Below are 20464 nucleotides of genomic sequence, written 5' to 3' on the forward strand. Positions count from 1 at the left end.
GCTTATACAATAAAGCAAACCTAGGAAAGTAATGGCACTCAAGGATTAATATTGCAAGTAATGGTACAATATCATAATAGCAAGGTAGCCCTAGATTCAGACAAGGAAGGCTCAAGGATGCAAGCGAACAAATTATGGGCCTAGTTGCTGTTGCAGAAACAAACACACAATATGCTAAGCAAGTGTGTCTTGCAGGCCAGGAATTAGAGCCCAGAGCAAACAGGTGCTCCGATTAGCTGTGTATTGACATGAGAAGGGTGAGCCCTCTGCTGGATACATGGCAGACATTTAGTATATCAAGTAACTGCTGCCATCTAGTGGCAGCTGGACATAACGCATATCTTATATATTGTCCCTCAATACCTACTAATTTATTACGTGACTATTTGTGGGCTTTTGGGCTCAAAAAGGAAATTGCCTGGGGAAAAAAGTATAAGCGTCCCTATAAAATCCCACCTGTTATCACTACCACTAATTGATGCAAACATTTCCAGTTTTTTACCTAAAATGCAGCTCATTGGGCAGCACAGTGGCCTAGTGGTTAGCACGTCTGCCTCACAGCACTGGGGTCATGAGTTCGATTCCCGACCATGGCCTTATCTGTGTGGAGTTTGTATGTTCTCCCTGTGTTTACGTGGGTTTCCTCCGGGTGCTCCGGTTTCCTCCCACACTCCAAAAACATACTGGTACGTTAATTGGCTGCAATCAAAAATTGACCCTAGGCTCTCCCTCTTTGTCTGTCTGTCTGTCTCCCTCTCGGTCTGTCTGTGTGAGTGTGTGTCTATAGTAGGGAATTTAGACTGTAAGCTCCAATGGGGCAGGGACTGATGTGAATGAGTTCTCTGTACAGCGCTGCGGAATTAGTGGCGCTATATAAATAAATGATGATGATGATGATGATGATGATGATTCATGTTTTAAATAAGTCAAGAGAGTAAGATGACAGAGGGACTTAATTTCATGTGTTACATTTGTAGATTTCAATGTTTTTTATTCCATTGGTAGATTTCAACCTCTAAATGTGCTTTCCGCAGAAATGCATTTGGACTCCTATTTAAAGGAAAGGTCAATTATCAATACTTCCAAGACATGTAATATTCTGGTCACTTTGCAGAAGTGGCCATTTACTAACTTTAGAATTCTCCCCAAATTGTGCACTCCTCACCATATGAAGTTCTTTTAAATATCTTATCCTGCAACATGTAATCTTGTGTGTGTGTGGGTGGAATACAAAGCATATTCCCCAAACCACCAATATTCTGACATCAGATGGGCAGAATTATACCCCAACAGATGTTGCATTATGATCTAATCCATGCACATCCCATATAAGCTGACATTCACGTCAAATATGCAGTATTTGTGCTAAGGGCAGCCATTTTTTGCAACTTTATAATGACCCTTATTATATGCGATTGAATCTTAATGTGATAAAAAGTAAGATGTAATAAAGGATTTCTTTCTACTATGTTAGACTGCTTTGAGGGTCAAAAGTTCAAATAGCAAAGGATAACTTCTTCATACTTGCAATGACCTTACATGTCCCACCACTATGTTTCAATAGATCAGGCGGCTCTGTTACCTTGGAGAGCGCTTGCCAGTCACTACGATTGTGAAGTTCTGCCTTTTATGTGGTGCCTCTTTAATCTTTCCACATTCCACCGATATATATAGGTTACCTGACCCTTAAACATTTTTTGCCAAGCATGTGGTGTTAACTTTCAGCACAGAAATATACAGATTTAGTTATCTCAGAGATATTATATGCACATAAATCTGGTGTATATGCCGCTGTGCAAAATGTATTGTAACCCATCGCAACCAGTGAGCATGTTATTTTTCTATTAAAGTTAAGAAAATAAGACTAAGGGGTATATTTACTAAACGGCGGGTTTGGAAAAGTGGAGATGTTGCCTATAGCAACCAATCAGATTCTAGTTATCTATTTAGTGCATTCTACAAAATGACAGCTAGAATCTGATTTAGTAAATCTAGGTCCAAATGTCTGATTGGTTACTATGGGTTTGCAATTACCTGTGTACAAGTTTAGTAAATGTTTTGTGATGTGCAATATTGGCTTTACATGCTCTTCAACTTGGCAAAATGCATTTAATATCACATTTTTTATTGATTAATGAGCATGGCAATAATCTGCCCAGCATTGCATTGCCAACCCGTGGAATGATAATGAGAAGTGTCATATATTTACATTCCATTGTAATTTTGGAAGCAGTGCATAAAACATTGACAATTCTCCCCATTAGTTATTTTAACCCCTTCCCCATAATGAAAATTATTGAATTAATTATACTTGGCTACTCTTGAACCATATTCTGATCTAAGCTTTTCTTATTACATACCAGTCTTAACTTTTTTTTGTTCATTTCAAATTGATAAGTTTTCAATGTAAAGAAATATCAAACAAATTAGAGGAACATTGTGCTTGTACTTATAATCATATATCAAAATATAATCATTGGTATACGTGGCACATGTACTTGAAAAATTGGGAAAGAGAGACTGGACCAGACATATTTATAATGGTCGAATAGGCATTATGGTGTGAATGATGCAGAACCCCGAGCACATCAAAACGGAGTAAGTTACATCCAGGACCCCTGGAAAAAGAGGACAAATGCTGCGCCATAAGGAGCCACTAAGCTGTTTTAATCATGTTTGAGAAGAATATGAAACTGTTGGACACTCTAATATTTTTACATTTCTTGCAGCCATATATGCAATGTGTGGTCTTACTTCTAATCCTGCGCCACCTTGAAGTAAAGAATGGAGGGAAATCCATTAGAAAAGACCCTATTTTCAGGTATGTCATCAATTGTACTTTAGAAGTTGATGAGATGGGCAATTCATGATAAAATTAAACCCCCCGATTGACTGTTGTCAGTTGTTTAAAATGTGTTGAATTGGAGGTTAGTTTGCAGCTTTCCACTGGTATGTAAAAACCACAAGTTCATACAACGCAAGTTCATACAGTGGTACTAGAAAGTTTGTGAACCTGTTAGAGTTTTATGAGTTTATTCATTAATGTAACCTTAAATGTGTTCAGATCTTTATCTAAGTCATAAAAATAATAAAAGAGAACCCACTTAATCAAATAACTTACAAAAGGATATACTTTTTCATTAATTTATTGGTCAAAATTATCCAACATTACATTCCTTTTTTGGACTAAGTATGTGAACCTCTAGACTTATTAAATTGGATTTTGCCACAATGCATGCCATGCCTCAATTAAAGGATATTTCTGAGAAGTGTTGCTCATCGGCTGGAAAAAAAGCATTTCTAGAGAGTTTGTTCTTCATCAATCGACTGCCATGCAGATAGTGTACAAATGGAGAAAATCCAACACCATTATTACTCAATGGTGGTTGCTCAAGAAAAATCACTCCAAGAGAAAAGCATATAATATTCTGGGCGATCACAAAGAACCCCAGGGTAACATCAAAGGATCTGCAAGCCTCTATTGCACTAGCTAATGTCAGCGTTCATGAGTCCACCATCTGGCAAACACAACAAGAATAGTGTGCATGGGAGGATAGCAAGGAGGAAGCCACTTTTCTACAAGATTAAAGTTTTCTGAAGACTACCTGGGTGATCCAGAAGACTGCTGGAAGAATAAACAGATGAGTCTAAAATATAACTTTTTGACTTAAATGAGAAATGTTATGTTTAGAGAAAACCAAACCTGGCATTCCAGCATAAGATAGTCATTCTAACATGGAGCAAAATCTCATGATTTGGGGCTGTTTTTCTACCATAGGACCAGACCAGCTTGCCATCATTGATGGAACCTTTTATTTTTGTACAAGCAAATCCTACAGGAGAATGTCAAGGTATCCGTCCATGAACTGAAGATCTCCACAGAAGTTAGGTCTTGCAGCAAGACAATGACCCTAAACACACAAGTCAGGCCACAAAAAAATGATTGAAGCAGAAGAAATTTTACATTTTGAAAGTCAAAGCCCAGACCTTAGGCCAGTCAAAATGTTGTGGAAGTACCTGAAGTGGGGTGTTCATGCAATACTTCCTGAAATCACAAGGGTATATTAAGAAACTTATAGTATTAAGTCAGCATTAGATTATTGTGCCTTGGTTCTTTGATCCTGCCTATGCCACTTCTATGTTTGAATTTGTTACTGACCTTGGCTTGTTTACTAACTACGCTGAACTCTGGCATGCTGCCACTTCTGCTGCTGTTATTGCTGTTCTCTACGTAGCATCCAGCCTCTGGAGCCAGTCTGTCTCTCTGGATACTTGCTGCTGTATTCTGTCACCCTAAGATTATTACATAATAATCTGCCTACAGGAACCCTGCTGGAGACTTCACAGAAACCTCTGTTTTGGAATGAGCAATTCTGCAAGTCGTTTGAGAAATGAAAGTGCAAATAAATCAATTGCAGTTCAGTTGTTTCGATTGTTAACAACTAAACTAACTAACTACAAATATAGCTTGACAGTTGTTAGCATTATATATGCAAGTTGCCCATTTGTATGGAGTATAATAATGTAATATACATGACAGAGATTAGTGTCTAGACAGTGTTATTAATAAATGTCAAAGTCACATTTACCCTGTAAAGTATAATTAAGTACAAAATGCACATACAAATTAAATTCAAAACCAAATTAAGTGAAATTAAATTAAAAACAAACATCTGTTATTATGCCCTTTAATAATCCTTTCCTGCTGCAGTCCAAATGCCAATAGATAGCTGTGAATTTATTTAATATAGCAGCCATATTAATGAAATAAGTACTCAGCTAGAGGGGTCAATCTGCAATCAACCAATCAGAAGCGTCTAGTTAGTGCTGCAAATCGTCATCATCATCATCATCATCATCATCACTGCATCTCGTTGCACCAGCCCTCCAGCATCTGCAGAAGATAAGCCTCCTAACAGGTTTATATTCGTCTACCTCAATTATGTGAGCATGCTCTTACTGCGCACCTGGCCTTTCCCTCTCTCCCCATTTTCTCTCTCCAGGCATACGCCTGGAGAGAGAAAACGGGCCCGCTGTATTTACAATTTTTGGCTCAATATCAACTGTATATCCATTTGGGGAATAAAATGTTTTCCATAGATCCACTATAGGTGGGCTTGATCCTTACTTTACTTGTACTTTACTGAAGGAGTAGGCATTGATGCACACTACACACCATCTCTGAAAAGAAGGGTTTCAAACCTCTATTCCTTGTCTGGTTTACTGATAGTCTTCGTTGCTACTTTTGATGATCCACTTCACAGCACAACAGCCAAGGAGACCTTACCGCACTTACTCCAAGGTGAACGATCAGTGGTGGAATGTGGAGCAGGATTCAGGAAGCAGGTTGATAACACTCTGCAGACCATCAACATTAGTTTTGATTAAGGTAGAGCAAGGAAATTGAGAATGAACTTGCTTGTATAGATTCTCTGGATGATTTGTAAGAATTCATTGCTAAACACATTTTAATTGATCTCCGTATTACCGTATGCAAAGCAAAGAAACAATTGGTGAAATCATCGTATTCTGGCCAGTGACTTCTTTTTTCTTCTCACATACAAAGTAAATAATCTGAATGCACTTCTCATGGTGAACCTTTGGGATTCAGCAATTGTCGAGGTACACTTTCTGAGAAGGTTGGCAGAGATGAGAAGTCAACTTTTTCTTCTCCTTTGTGAGACCTTAACATTTCAGTGATGCTTGTCTGGCCTCTAATCGGGTAATGCGACAAAGGCATCATGGGGTGTTGTCTGGGTCAGAACATTCTCCTCTATCTCCTAATTAGGTGGTCATAATCCTAAAATTGATTTGATAAAGCAAACTGTTTTCTTGTCATCTGTGTTGAAAATTGCTTTTCTCAAGTGCCACTGTCGGTCTCCCTTCCACTTTTGAAGTATAGGGTTATCATTGTCACTTTCACTTTGGATTCTACTCCCCATTAGGTGCCTGATGCCTATGCCAGTTATACAGATGTTTTTAGTAAGAAGCAGGCAGATAACTTGGCAAAATTGAAAGTAAAGAGAAGACCACTAAGTGTATGGATTATATGTACAAGATTAGTTTATTAAAATAACACACCTTTGTTACTGATAATGGTCATTGTAGCATCCTTCCCCTATTATACTCCCCTTCTCTCTTTTCCCAAGTTAGCACCCTCCCAGTCCATGGTTGTTGTTCACCCCTTGTTTAAGTTGTTGTTATTTAAAACATTTTACAAAACATATCAATAAAAGTAACTGAGTTAAAAAAAATCACACACCTTAAAAACCAGGATAAACCTAAAATTATGAAAAATGTTCAAAGAATGTCAAGACTTATGGAATTTTAATCATGCTCTGCTTTTTCCCGTCCACGAACCCTGACCTCTTTTTTCACAAATTAATATTTATCAATTACAAATAAATCTACTTGTAAAAGGAATATTGCCAACTTTTGCTTCCAATGTAGTGTGGAAGTCAAATAATTGGATGAAGTAAACTAAATTGATTAATATTGTTTTACCGTGCGATTAGTACTCCATGTATAATGCAATCGTGCGGATTAATAACACACAGATTTATATTCACACGTACACTTGTAAATAGTACACATTTATTAAGGTTCCAATTAAAGATGCTCACTGACCCCCATGTTTTGGTTTTGGTTTGGATCTGGATTACCTTCGGGTTTTGGTTTTGGTTTTGCCAAAACCGCCCTTGCGTATTTTGGTTTTGGATCAGTATTTTTTTTAGAAAATTGCTAAAATATGTTAAAATCACATAATTTTGCTCTTTTTTTTTATCCTACATCATTATTAACTTCACTAACACTAATTTCAAATCATTTGCAGTCTTTTTTGACCATCTCACAGCTCACAATATTATTTTCATACACTTTCAAACAAAGATTGTAGCAGTTCTTGCCTGTGATAAGAAAAAGGTCATTGGCATGCCTGGGCATAAGACCGAAAATCCACCTCTTATGTGTGGAATTATTTTTACACAAATCCTGACAACAGTTGTCTAGCCAATTGTAGCACTTATAAAGCCACACTCAGTAGAGGTAGGGACCTTAACCATCTAGGATCCTCATCCATGTTATAGCATTTGAAGCGAGTTCATGGAAAGCTGTTGGGAAAATCAGAGACTTATGTTAAAAAGATAACAACAAGCAGTCCAGCATCATCTACCTCCCTTCTCTCATCTAGATCCCAGCACCTGCAATCTACATCACCAACACCTTCATCATCAATATCCTCACAAGTGATGGGAGTTAGTCCTGCATCCAAATTGCTAAGGCTAGATGACTCCTCCACTAACCATGATTCCTCTGAAGAATTATTGAACGTTAGTCCGGCTGCTGGGGGTGGATCTTCAACCCAGGAGAATACAACTAGGAGTTTACAACAATCAACTGTTAAACAATTCTTTGCTAGAGGAGGAAAGTAAGAAAGCTGTCACCCAGTTGCAAAGCGGATCACAGACGCCATGGGGACTATACTGGTATTACATCTGCTTCCAATCTCCACTATTAATGCAGCTGGCTTTAGACAGTTACTTGAGGTCTTCTGTCCCTATTACTAAATTCCATCACAACACCATTTTACTAGAAAAGCTATTCCTCACCTCTACCAGAAAGTTCGTAAAAATGTAATTATTGGGCTACAAAATGCCATTCTACCCACTGTACACTTAACCACAGATATGTGGACAAGCGGAACTGGGCAAACTAAAGATTATAGTGACAGCCCACTGGGTTGGGGATTCGCCTTCACCAGCAGGAACAGCAGCAGCATGTACCCAAGTACGTCACATTTTTCAGAAGTGGGCTACTCTGCGTATCAGCGGCTTCACTAAGAGGCATACAGCTGACAATCTGTTACAAAAGGTAAGGGATGTCATTGCAACTTGGCTAATCCTGCTTGGACTCTCCTATGTGATTTCTGATAACGACACCAATATTGTTAGAGCATTACAGCAGGGGGGAATTCCATCACATTTCTTGTTTTGCTCACATAATCAACTTGGTGTTACAGAACTTGCAGGAGATGCTTTTTGTGTCCCGAAAAATTTAGGATCATTTTCGGGATTCTGCAACAGTAGGTAGGAGAATGCAGCAGCTGCAAGAAGACTAGAATTTGAGGGGAATGTACGTTAGTCCAGCGAAGTAGTCACCTGTGAAGAAAGTGCAGACACGGTTAGCTTAAGTCAAATGATTTCTTAATTATACTTTTTTGAGAAGCAGCTAGAGAAATTGAAGGATGAAATAAAAGTAAGCAAATCCACTAACTATATTGTAATTGTAGATCTAGGACTTAATTCGCTTCGCCAGGATCCAAGAGCTATTAACATCTTGTAATGACATCTTCTCCTTCAGTTTCTCTGGCAACTGCTTCTCGGCAAAAACTTAGCTTTCCCAAGACACCCAGTGGAGATGCAGATGAGTCAGCACAACATTTTGACATTTGCTCTGCTGTAAATGAATTGCCCAAAAATCGTGACAGCTCTGCCATAAAATGAGCTACAAATTCCATGAGGAAGGCTACTATCGGCAATTACATCAAAGTACACAGACTTCTTTGATGGTGGATTCCAGCAGGGATGAATTAGTATTATTAGAGGAAGATGTACACAATGATGAGAGTGAATATGATGACAGTGTAGATTGCAGGTGCTGAAATCTAGCTAAGAGATGGGAGCTACCTGGTATGCCTGGTAATATTTTGGGTAGAATGGCATGTTGGCAATTTTATGTTTTTCTACAGTAAACTTTCACCTTTTTTAGAGAGGTTTTTTTTCTTTAAAAAGGTTCAAGCTTTTTATTTACATTTTTGTTTCCCTGACTTAAAACCACTATGCACTTGAACATAGGCTTTAGCACATGAGGTAGAAGGATTAGTATCATCGTCACTCAGACTGGAGAGTGACAACAACAATGTCACCCCTCCTGTTTCTGTATGAGCTATGTCACAGTACAATGTCACTGGAGACTTGTAAGAACACTGACAGCCCTATTATTACAATTTCTGTTTCAGCACTGAACCCTGCCACCTCTCCTGTTTCTGAGTGAGCTATGGTACAATAAAATGTAACTGCAGATTTAGACCTGCCAGCCCTATTATTTCTATTTCAGCAATTACAATTAGCAATTGAGCAATGGATCTCCTTTCTTTGTGTGTAACCTATATAACGCAGTAGAATTTGCCTGCAAATTCTACAGACAAGCCTGCTTGTCTTCCTATTCATCAATGACTCTTAGCAATGGAGCACTCCTCTTTGTCTGTTACCTATATAACGCAGTAGAATTTGCCTGCAAATTTTACAGACAAGCCTGCTTGTGTTCCTATTCATCAATGACTCTCAGCAATGGAGCACTCGTCTTTGGGTGTATATTAGATCCTACACTTAGTAGTGCAAATTAAGAAAAAAAAGCCTGCACGGACATGTTGATTAGTATTTCAGCAATGACAAAATAAACAATGCATCTCTTCTATTTGGGTGTATATTAGACCCTACACTTAGTAGTGCAATTTAAGAAAAAAAAGCCTGGACGGACATGTTGATTAGTATTTCAGCAATGACAAAATTACCAATGCATCTCTTCTAATTGGGTGTATATTAGACCCTACACTTAGTAGTGCAAATTCAGACAAAATGACTGCAAGAACTGGTATATTAGTATTTCAGAAGAAGAAGCTTGCTGGGACATGGGATTTGAGATGTTTAACAGTAAACTAGAAGAGAATTTGGTTCTTTTTTCAGATTTTTTTTTTTAATATTGGGAGTAATTATTGATTGCTTCAATAATAATGGAAAATACCAATAAATAGGTAGAGATAACAGTTAGTGAAGACTGGGATGAGCACAGGAGACAGCAAAAATAAATTAATAATAATTTGTGGAATCAAATGTCAAGGTGGTGCCAGGTGTAAGGAAATGGAAATGAGCAGGTTGTTGTTTGGGGAAGAGCATAACATTTTGGATCTTATCCATAATTAAAGTAAACAAAGATGGTTCCAACAATACAAGAAATTGATCTACATAAGAGAAGATAGTTTTTGTGTATAAATGTCCACAATTGGATTGGTTAATTAATAACAATCAATTAAATTATATAAAAAATGGGACATGTATGCACACACTTGATGAAAAGAATCTGTTCCTACTTCATCATCATTATTATTTATATAGCGCCACTAATTCCGCAGCGCTGTACAGAGAACTCATTCACATCAGTCCCTGCCCCATTGGAGCTTACAGTCTAAATTCCCTAATATAGACACACACTCACATAGACAGACAGACAGAGAAGGAGAGACTAAGGTCATTTTTGATAGCAGCCAATTAACCTACCAGAATGTTTTTGGAGTGTGGGAGAAACCCATGCAAACACAGAGAGAACATAAAACTCCACACAGATAGGGCCATGGTCAGGAATCGAACTCATGACCCCAGTGTTGTGAGGCAGAAGTGCTAATCACTTGGCCACTGTGCTGCCAGCTTGTACTTGTAAAGGATTACACTGCAACACCATAAGGATTACAGTATTGATAGATTATAATCGAGCTATAGTAACCAAATTCACTGAGATTTCCTCACAGTAATATATCTTACATACATATAGCTGATAACATGAAAATAGCCCATTAGAAATGTTCATTCAGATTAACAATTTATATATATTAATGTATTTGCATTTGATATCAAGCCCAGTAACACTGGTTCACTAATTGTCCACCTGTATTTTGATCAAAGGGAAGATTGAACAGTAGAAGGTATTGGCAGAACCTTTTGGTCTGTAAAGTGTCAGCAGTGTTGGATAGGGATATTAGTCCACACGGCGTTAAACTTAACCAAGTTGTTGCTTTATATGGGAACTTGACTATAACAGTGATGCAGGTACTCACAGGGTTAATGACTGCAGCAGGATACAGGTATTACATGCAGGCTATGTACTCAGCAGTATGTTGCATACATATGCAGTGCATAAGGTTTGAACACTGCACCTCCGTGCAGTAGGCTCCATTGTGTTATAGCTTCAGGTCACATATACGCAGCTTGTAATGCTGCTTCACATAAAATGAAAGAAAAGCACTTTGTGTTCACGCATGCGCAGTAGTGCTATGCGGATGTTCGCATCATTGCCCCACTTCCTGTCCCACTAGACCACCGGGGATCCAAGAGCCGGAGTGTAGCGCTCCATACCAACAGAAAGTTCTTAGACCTTACCGCCCGATAGAATTCAGCTCCAGGTTAGAGTGTGTGGATATATTAGACAGCCTTCGCACCACTCCCTGCTATCTGCATCCAGACAGGGAAACAAGTGGACCTGCAGAAGAGTTTTGTATTAGCTAAATCCACTGGGGTAATACAGACATTGAGGATACTTCCACTCTAAGGCTGGATAAAAAAGTTTCCCACAGGCGTGATGGTTGGCTTTATTTTGAATAACAGTAATATATTTCTTCAACTAGCTTTTGTCTTCTTTCTTTTTACATTCAGTGAGGATCTTTTATCCTTGAAGTAGGCAAGCAAGACTTGGGGAAGTTATGGTGATTGGAGAGGTTGGTGTAGGAGGGTTGAGAAGAGATTTTGATATCTTAAAAAGGTGTTTAGGGTTAGAAAGCATAGGAGATTTAGAATATATTAGTTTGGCAATGTCCAAAGCATTTCAGTAGGAGTTGCAGTAGCATTATGTTTTAGGAAGTCATCAGAAGAATGATAAACGTTCTAGAATTTGTGATTGTGGTCCATTTCCTTTGTGTGCCAAGGCTGAGATTGCTGCTAAGAAGAAAGACTAGCTAGAGATACTTGATCAAAGGCTGTTGCTAGGGTGTGATTTAAGATGTGGTATTCTGATCAGGACAGGAGAACAATAGAAATAAGTGTGAAGCTGTTGCAGAGATGTGCAAAGTATGTAAAACTTATTTAATGTTCAGTTTTGGTGGAATTAGCCTTTAATCATTTTAATACAAAGTGTAAACAAAAGAAATTAAAGCTTCTACTATGTTACTTAACGTGACAAAAATGGGATTTGGTTACTCACTTTTGGAAAGCTTCTAGTGTGGTGTAATTTAGTGTGCCTTCACTAGGTCTCGTATACAATACTCCCAGTCATCTCAATGTGCTTTTAAAATACATTCTAAACCTGTGTAGATACAGTTTAATATCTCTGAATAACCGTCCATGGATTGCTTATTTAAATAGCTTCGTATTTCTTACAGAACAAGCGCTAAAAAAAGCAAGGCGTGGAAGTTCACAGAGGTTCCTGAAGATGAAGATGAAGATGTCCGCATTGAAAGAGCTAGAGTTGGCGAGTATATGGCATCAGACTGTTACGAGGTATGGACCATGTCACCAGAAGGACATTAATAATTTAGAGTAAGTCCTTTAAAATGATATGTGGTTTACAAAATTGTCCAGAAAGATTGATCGACTTAGCATATGTTGAAAATTCACACAGAAGACCATGTGATGGAAAGTCTCTGCTGTGTGAAACAGTACAGAAGGACATCTTAGCTCTTTCTTTGTCAGACAACTAACTCTCTCAGCACTGTTTTAGTATACTGGCCATTTTAGGCATATGAAAATAAAATGCACAATATTGAATTGCTTTCAATGGTGGAAACTGGGATTAAGTTCAGCAATGAAAACTCTAGCTGTATTTATGTTTTTTATAGGCTTAATTTGTCTATAACAGTCTTGAGTTCATCTAGTCCTTCTGCCAATCTGTATGCTTCGCTGTTTGTGTTTCACACAGAATTAGCATTAAGATAATTTTTAGATTTATACTTTTTTTCTCTTTACGTTTTTGCTCTTTAATTTTTACTTTTTGTACACACGTGTTTTGCAATTAAGATCATCGATAAAAAATAAACTTTTCCTTTTTAGCTCCATAGGTCTACTTGTACTGTATTCTGTCCTGTGCAATTCCACACAACCTTGGGGTAAATGTATCAAAGTGCGAGTTTGCCAGCGTGTTTAAATCCCGGCAAATCGCAGGTTTACCCGCGAGTTTTGAAAAAAAAAACCTGAAATGTATCAAGCTGCGATTTTGACACTGATGTTCAAAATCGCTGGTCATCTCTGGCGATTTTGTGCGATGTAAACACTCCCGAGTTTAGCTAACTCTCCTGTGTTTGGCAAACTCTCCTGTGTTGTAACAGTGAGTTGTAAACACATCACTGTTACACTGCCCTGTCATACAGCTGCCGGAGCTCCAGCAGCTGTCAAAATGTTAAAGAATAGATCAAAGTGGAAAAAAAAAAAAAGCGTGGGGTCCCCCCGCTATTCATGCTTAACCCTAGCGCTGCCTGACTAGTGCTGGTCCCGTGAAAATAGGGGAAAAAATTTGCGTGGGGTCCCCCCGATTTTCACTTTACCAGCACTAGGCAAACCAGCCAGGGTTGGTGGCACTATAGCAGTGGGACACACGGCAGGGGTCCCCCTGCCATAATGACTAACCAACCCTAGACTGTTCAGCGCTGGGCTGGATTCCCTAGGGAGTGGGGTCCGCCAAAAAAACGAGCGCCCCCCCTTCCCCCCTACAAAGAACCAGCCCAGTGCTGATAGCACTAGGGCTCTTTCTACTACCCCCGGGCTGTGGGTAGTAAGGTAATACGGCGATAAAGAGTGAAAAAAATAAACAGACGCCATTTTGTTTTGTGGAACTACAAGTCCCAGCCAGCCAGGTTCCAAAAACAGTGTGGCCATGCTGCTGCTTGTATAGCTACAAGCACCAGTATACCCACGGCAGCCAGGGCATGTTGGCACTTGGAGAACCACAAGTGCCAACATGCCCTGACATCCCTGGCTTGCTGGGACCTGTAGTTCCACAAAAAAAACTGTTAAATAAATAACAACACCCTAGTAAACACCACACATATTTATTAAAAATAAAAAACCCACAATAAACACACTAACCACCCTCATTTTCACCACATCTATTTAATAAAAATAAAAACACCCCAAATACTCACCAAAGATGTCTTCTTTCTTCTCCAAAAGGTCCGTGCTTGCCCCAGTCCCTTAATAATTATACCTTCCAATAGTTCTGCTTGCCCCAGTCCCAGCAAAATTATACCTTCCAAAAGTGATGCGCTTGTCCAATCTCTTCTTTGCTTCGGCCAGGAGGGCCCCATATTTTTAATTCCTACGAGTCTTTAATCTTGATTGCAGAAAAATAAAAAAAACTGTGGTGGAATCACCTAATACTGTAAATAGAGCTGTATTTACTGTATTACAGCTTACGCAAGTAGCGTAGAGCATGCGCAATGAGCTACGTTACTTGCGTAAGCTCTATTTACTGTATTAGGTGATTTCCCCACTAGCGTGGGAAAATCACATAATACAATAGTTAGAGCTTGCGCAATGAACGTAAGTTCACCGGACCTCCTACTAGGTAGGAGGTGTTAGCGGCGGCTCCACAGTTTTTTTATTTTTCTGCAATCAAGATTAAAGACTCGTTGAAATTACAAATATGCGGCCCTCCTGGCCAAGGCAAAGAAGAGATTGCACAAGCCATCACTTTTGGAAGGTATAATTTTGCTGGGACTGGGGCAAGCAGAACTATTGGAATGTATAATTATTAAGGGACTGGGGCAAGCACGGACTTTTTGGAGAAAAAAGAAGACATCTTTGGTTCTTTCTATGAGTGGGGGGGGCGCTCATTTTTTTCGACGGACCCCACTCTGTAGGGAATCCAGCCCAGCGCTGAACAGTCTAGGGTTGGTTAGTCATTATGGCAGGTGGATCTCTGCCGTGTGTCCCACTGCTATAGTGCCGCCAACCCTGGCTGGTTTGTCTAGTGCTGGTAAAGTGAAAATCGGGGGGACCCCACGCAAAATTTTTCCCCGATTTTCACGGGACCAGCACTAGTCAGGCAGCACTAGGGCTAAGCAGGAATAGAGGGGGGACCCCACACTTTTTTTTTTTTCAACTTTTATCTATTCTTTAACATTTTAACACTGCCATGGCATTGTAACAGTGATGTGTTTGTACAACACGCTGCTATCAAGCAGCGTGTTGTATCTGGCGTGTTTTGAAGCAAACTCTCCTGAGTTTGCTTACTCGCAGCTTCATACATTGGAGACTTGTATAGCTGCAGTGGTAAACATTCGGGAGTTTGATCTCTGGCGATTTTGCAAATAGCGATTTAGACAGAAGCAGAACTCTGGCGATTTTGCATGAAATCTCAGCTTCATACATCTGCGAGTTTCAACTCTCCCGAGAAAATCGCTGGAGTTGCAAAATCGCACTTTGATACATTTACCCCCTGATGTTTTTTCTAGCAGAAGGTTAGTATTGCTCCACTGCCACTAGAACCCAATAAAGCAGTTTTGACTTTACGCATCATTTGTTTATCGCTATTGTCTAGCGGTATTGTTCCTACACTCACCTTGGTAGAATGCTGTATGATGAAATAATACTTTGAAATATTGAAACTAACAAACGGTGGAAAACTATGCACCATTATAGGAATTGAGTGCCAAAAGAAAGGGTATGTACTGGGGTTAATAAACAAGCCAATTGAGGCATAATTGTAGGAGAGAAATGGGAAAGATAAAAAAGAGTAGGGTAGAAAGTAGGAATTGTGCACAGAAGAAAGCAGAGACTAGATCAGTGTTGGCTAACCTGTGATACTCCAGGCGTTGTGAAACTACAAGTCCCAGCATGCTTTGCCAATATATAGCAGCTTATTGCTGGAAGGGTATGCTGGGACTTGTAGTTTCACAACACCGGGAGTGTCACAGGTTAGCCAACACTGGACTAGATGCTTAGAGCAAGGGAAGAGATGAAGGATGGAATGAAAACAACAAGGAGATAAACAGGAAATTTAGGGAGAAAGATTGCCAGGGAAAAAATGCTCCTCATTATTGCACAGGGGTTTTCATGCTGGCATTACAGACACTGCATGATAACATATATATAATACCTGAACAATTATTCAACAACAGTTGAATCGCTTGTACTAGTACTTGTTTCCTTCAACATTTTTTCTGACGGCTAAAACTATTGCATACAACTTTTCAACAGCTGTCTGAGAGTGGAACCACGTCACAATGGATTTCCTTGATGCTGTTTCATGTGTGGTAGCATGAAACAGCTGTCTGAGAGTGGAACCACATCACAATGGATTTCCTTGATGCTGTTTCATGTGTGGTAGCATTTGCAGCGCTACTGCCCTTCCCCCTGTCCAAGAACTACTCCTCTCGTACCTCACTGCCAGTTACCTCCCCATTAATCATTGATTGCAGGATTGCACACAGTGTGACACAAATCACCTGTGTTTCCTTTCACAGTCTCTGTATTAGCATGAATAGAGGTACAGACTTGTTCTGTCAGTCTCTACAGTAGGTAGCACATGTGACTGTTCTCTCTCTCCCTCAATCCGTGATAACAGCTCATTGACTGTGGAAGGGAAGGAAGCAGGCCACAAGGTGAAAACCAATGAATTTCAATGGGAAACACTACACTGGTTCAAAGGAGCGAAGTAAGACATAAAGAAGCGCATGGAAAGTAGAGGGACCAATGGGGAGAAAAAAAATAAGTAGAGAAGGAAGAAAGAAGATTAGATAAAGAAATATGATAACAGAAAATGGAAATCTGAGAGAGTAAGAACATTGTAATGAATGAGAATGAGAAATGTAAAACGAGAGTGAGGGAGAAACATATTAAGTTGCTACCTCTCTGGCAAGGGTTCTGTAAAAATCATGGGTAAGCTCCATAAAGAGGTAAATACAGTTACTTTACGAACACGGAGAAACATCCTGAATAGTCTGTATCAGGGATGGGAAAAATCTTCTGATACTCGGACACCACAGAGCTCCGCTTCCACCAGGCCCAAAATGATAGTCAATCATTTGTCATAGGGAATGTGTTGCAATGTGAAGTTGCTGCTTCCTTATTAACGTATTGCCTTTTGCCAAGTTATGTGAAGTACCTGTATATCGTAAACAAGTATTTTCTATTAAGGCAAAACTAATTTTTCTTAGTAGCCACCACCCTAAAATAATTTTGGAAAATAGGATTCACATTCGTAGAGCTGAACTGGCTGAATTTACAGAAAGCGTAAGCTGCCTGATAGACAACTGCACTGTCTTGGCTCAAATGTATTCAAGCTGATAGCGACGACATTCTTCTGGGGTATACAGTAAAAATGCAGTAACTACTACAGCTAATTATTCATTTCAGTGAGGAAAGTGTTTGTCTTTGCATTTTGAGTACATGACAATGGTGACTGTATTACTATTAGCAAATGGATCCAAGACAAACACTAATTCAGCTCTGTCAATAATATATCCGTTTTCATTTTTTTAAAATATAATCTTTAAATTAAATAAAAGTAAGCATTGTTAAATATAGTTATATATCAATATATAACTTAAATTGGAAACTGGACAAATCATGGTCCTATAGGATACTGGAAAGCCACAGGTTCAAGGCAAAAGCCCATTCTGCCTGAAATCTATAAAATATATAGATGAGTTGCTGTAGGATGACACCAACATTGCTTTTATTGTTCTCTTTAAAGACATCCATTGTCTTTTGTTTGCAGAAACCTGCAATCATGGTCAGCGGTTTACACAAAGAATATCATGAAAAGGGCAAAACCATTATTGGAAAGACCATGAGAAAACTAGTTGCCAATAATATATCGTTTTGTGTACGAAAAGGTGAGATGTGTATGCTAAGAACATACTGTATCTTGTTCTAACTAAATGTCTTCACACACTGAATAGAAGTCCTCTAAACTGGCTCTTTTCAGGAGAGATACTTGGATTGGTGGGACCAAATGGGTCTGGTAAAAGCACATTACTTGACATGATGGTGGGACAGACAGAGCCAAATGCTGGACAGGTCAGTAAATATTGATATCATAGGTTATCAGTGTAATGATATTTAAAGGGACACGGTCACCAAAATAAAGAAAATAGTATTTCACACAACACTAATTGTTACTTTGCATCTCTGCATTTGGATACAAATGTGTTTATTCATTGTATAGAACTTTACATGTGAAACCTGGCTTTTAAATACCTGGAGCTAGTTCTCACTTCAGGGCTGCTGTAAAACAATTCTAATTAAACCACTTAAGATTCAAGCGGTGTTAGAGCTGGGGATCTGGGTGCTTACACTCTATAAGTGTTTACTCATATTGATGATCTAGGTGACCACACTCTACCTGTGTTTACAGATTTGTATAGGAGACTCGAGCACTGGGGAACGAGGGGTCGCTCCTGTACGATTTGTGGGATATTCTCCTCAAATAAACCATCTCTGGCCAGAGATAAAGTTAGAAGAACATCTTGAGACATATGGAGCTATCAAAGGCATGAGCAAAAGCAACCTAAAAGATGTAATAAAAAGGTATGTAGTATTGTGTTCTTAGAGGGAAACTCAAGCATTATTGTTTGACTAAAGTAATCTTTGCCATATCTACCAACTGTCCCTATCCTAATGGACTGTCCTGCCAGTGAGGACTGTTATCCAGACTGACAGATTTTTTCGTTGGTACATCCCAGCAGCAGACCAGTAGTGAACAGGGCGCGTAGCTGTGGAAGGGAAGGAAGCAGGCTACTTAGCAATGCAGGAGTGTATTGAAGGGAAGGCCAGCCTAGCTCTAGTTATGATTAAACAGATGTTTCAAATTTTTTCACTGAAATGTTTTGAAGTATTGCAAGGTAAACTTCAATACGTTAACTTCCTTTGTGAACCAGCTCTTTATATTCAGAAATGACCTATTCTATTTCACAATCATGGGTGGGTGACTCTGAAATTGAATTTTAAAACAATTAGTTATATTGTTGTGATCAGTTCTGCTTTAATAGTTCCCATTGCATTATTTTTAGGATAGTAGAAACACTAGACCTCAAAGAACACCTCCAAAAACCAGCCAAGAAGCTCTCAGCAGGAATCCAGAGAAAGGTAATTTCTTCCTTCAGTTCTCTACATAATATAGGTGGGGATTCTGCAGGGTTCAGTCTGTTATTGTAATATATTTCCTGTTTATCCTAGCTGTGTTTTGCATTGAGCATGCTGGGCAATCCAGACATTGTGCTACTGGATGAACCATCTACCGGCATGGATTCTAAGGCTAAACAGCGCATGTGGTAAGTAGCTAGTTCTGTGATGTTGTCATTTGTAAAGCCATGGATTGTCTTTTCCTCCCACACATATTATTTTTGTTATGTATTATACTATGATAAACTTCTTTGTAGAAATTCTATTCTTCATTTTCAATTTTTTTTTACAAAATAATACACATGTAAAAACTTAAAAACAAAATTTAAAAGGAGTAAAGAGGCTGAGCAATAACTAACTAAACAGTAGTGTTAATTAATTAGACACAACTACTTGAGTTTACAAATGCTCCCACTCACTGATTGCCTCCAAGTCCGGCCACCACAATTCCCACTATTGAGGTCTTATATCTCACCCTGCCCGTATACTAGAGGTAAGTGGACTCGTCTTTTGGAGATTTCACTCTGCTGTTACCACAAAGGGAGGAATTCCATTAGCCATGAGGTGCCGCTGGATATCATCTCGATGTCTGGCTGCATATTTTGCCAGCCAATACAATACAGAATCTCCGTTCATTTTCTCTTTGTATCTCTATGGGGCACAAGGGAAAATTAGCCCCTCGCGGCTAATTGAATACCCACCCAAAGAGTCAGCTCCATATTGTCCCACAGCACCTTAAATTTTGAAACTGCATCCTCAATATTGTAGACACTCTCCTTTTATACATTTGTATTTAAATGTATGTATTATTATTGTATTAATTATTAAAGTAATTCTATCGTTTTCAAATAAGCATTGCCCAATCAATTGTATGTGTTTCCACAACACAACAGTTAACAATTCAATACATTATTATATTATGATACAGTACAGTACAGCACAGCCAATACCAAAAGATACATACATACCACTGCTATCGCATGCGCTCGCTGCGCTAACCACGGGACCCAATGGACAGTATATCTGCTTAGAATACTGTGTTAGAGTTGACTGAGGCTGGGTGTGCAGCTATGATCATATATACACATTCAGTGTTACAGAGAACAATAGAGATGACGTAGTTTGTTTCTATAGGTCCAGATGTTGGGTGGCTCCAGGGTAAACAGGTCATAGGCTGATTCAATCTAAGGAATCCAAAGGCGGGGGTCGTCTCTCCAGGGGGTCTGCTCCTTTCATAGCCAGCATCATACAACAGTTTATTCTCTAATATCAATAACTAAAGTATGCAATGTGCGATCTCTTCGCCGACTGCACCGGACAGCTGCTGATGATTAGGGGATCAATATGATATCAGGCATGACACCTTTCCTATAACCTAAACCTTTAATAACACTAAAATGTACATATGATCATATTATATATATATATAGACTAATAATAAACCACATACTATCTGCTCATAAATTACAGTGTGACGGAACCAATATGAATATGAATTACATAAATAACTAAATGTTGTC

At 39.0% G+C, this 20464-nt stretch overlaps 1 protein-coding gene across 1 annotated transcript in view; it reads left to right on the forward strand.

Annotated features, from left to right (window-relative positions):
• ABCA5 (ATP binding cassette subfamily A member 5) overlaps positions 1–20464 on the forward strand; it is a 150524-nt gene that overhangs the window by 114431 nt on the left and 15629 nt on the right. Inside the window, exons 28-34 of the mRNA XM_075216871.1 lie at positions 2730–2821; positions 12206–12323; positions 17539–17656; positions 17749–17840; positions 18178–18350; positions 18833–18908; positions 18999–19093. Of these exons, the coding sequence (XP_075072972.1) occupies positions 2730–2821; positions 12206–12323; positions 17539–17656; positions 17749–17840; positions 18178–18350; positions 18833–18908; positions 18999–19093 (764 nt within the window). The remainder of the gene's footprint in view (positions 1–2729; positions 2822–12205; positions 12324–17538; positions 17657–17748; positions 17841–18177; positions 18351–18832; positions 18909–18998; positions 19094–20464) is intronic.

Source organism: Mixophyes fleayi, chromosome 6 (assembly GCF_038048845.1).
Source record: "Mixophyes fleayi isolate aMixFle1 chromosome 6, aMixFle1.hap1, whole genome shotgun sequence".
NCBI classification, from domain to species: Eukaryota; Metazoa; Chordata; class Amphibia; order Anura; family Limnodynastidae; genus Mixophyes; species Mixophyes fleayi.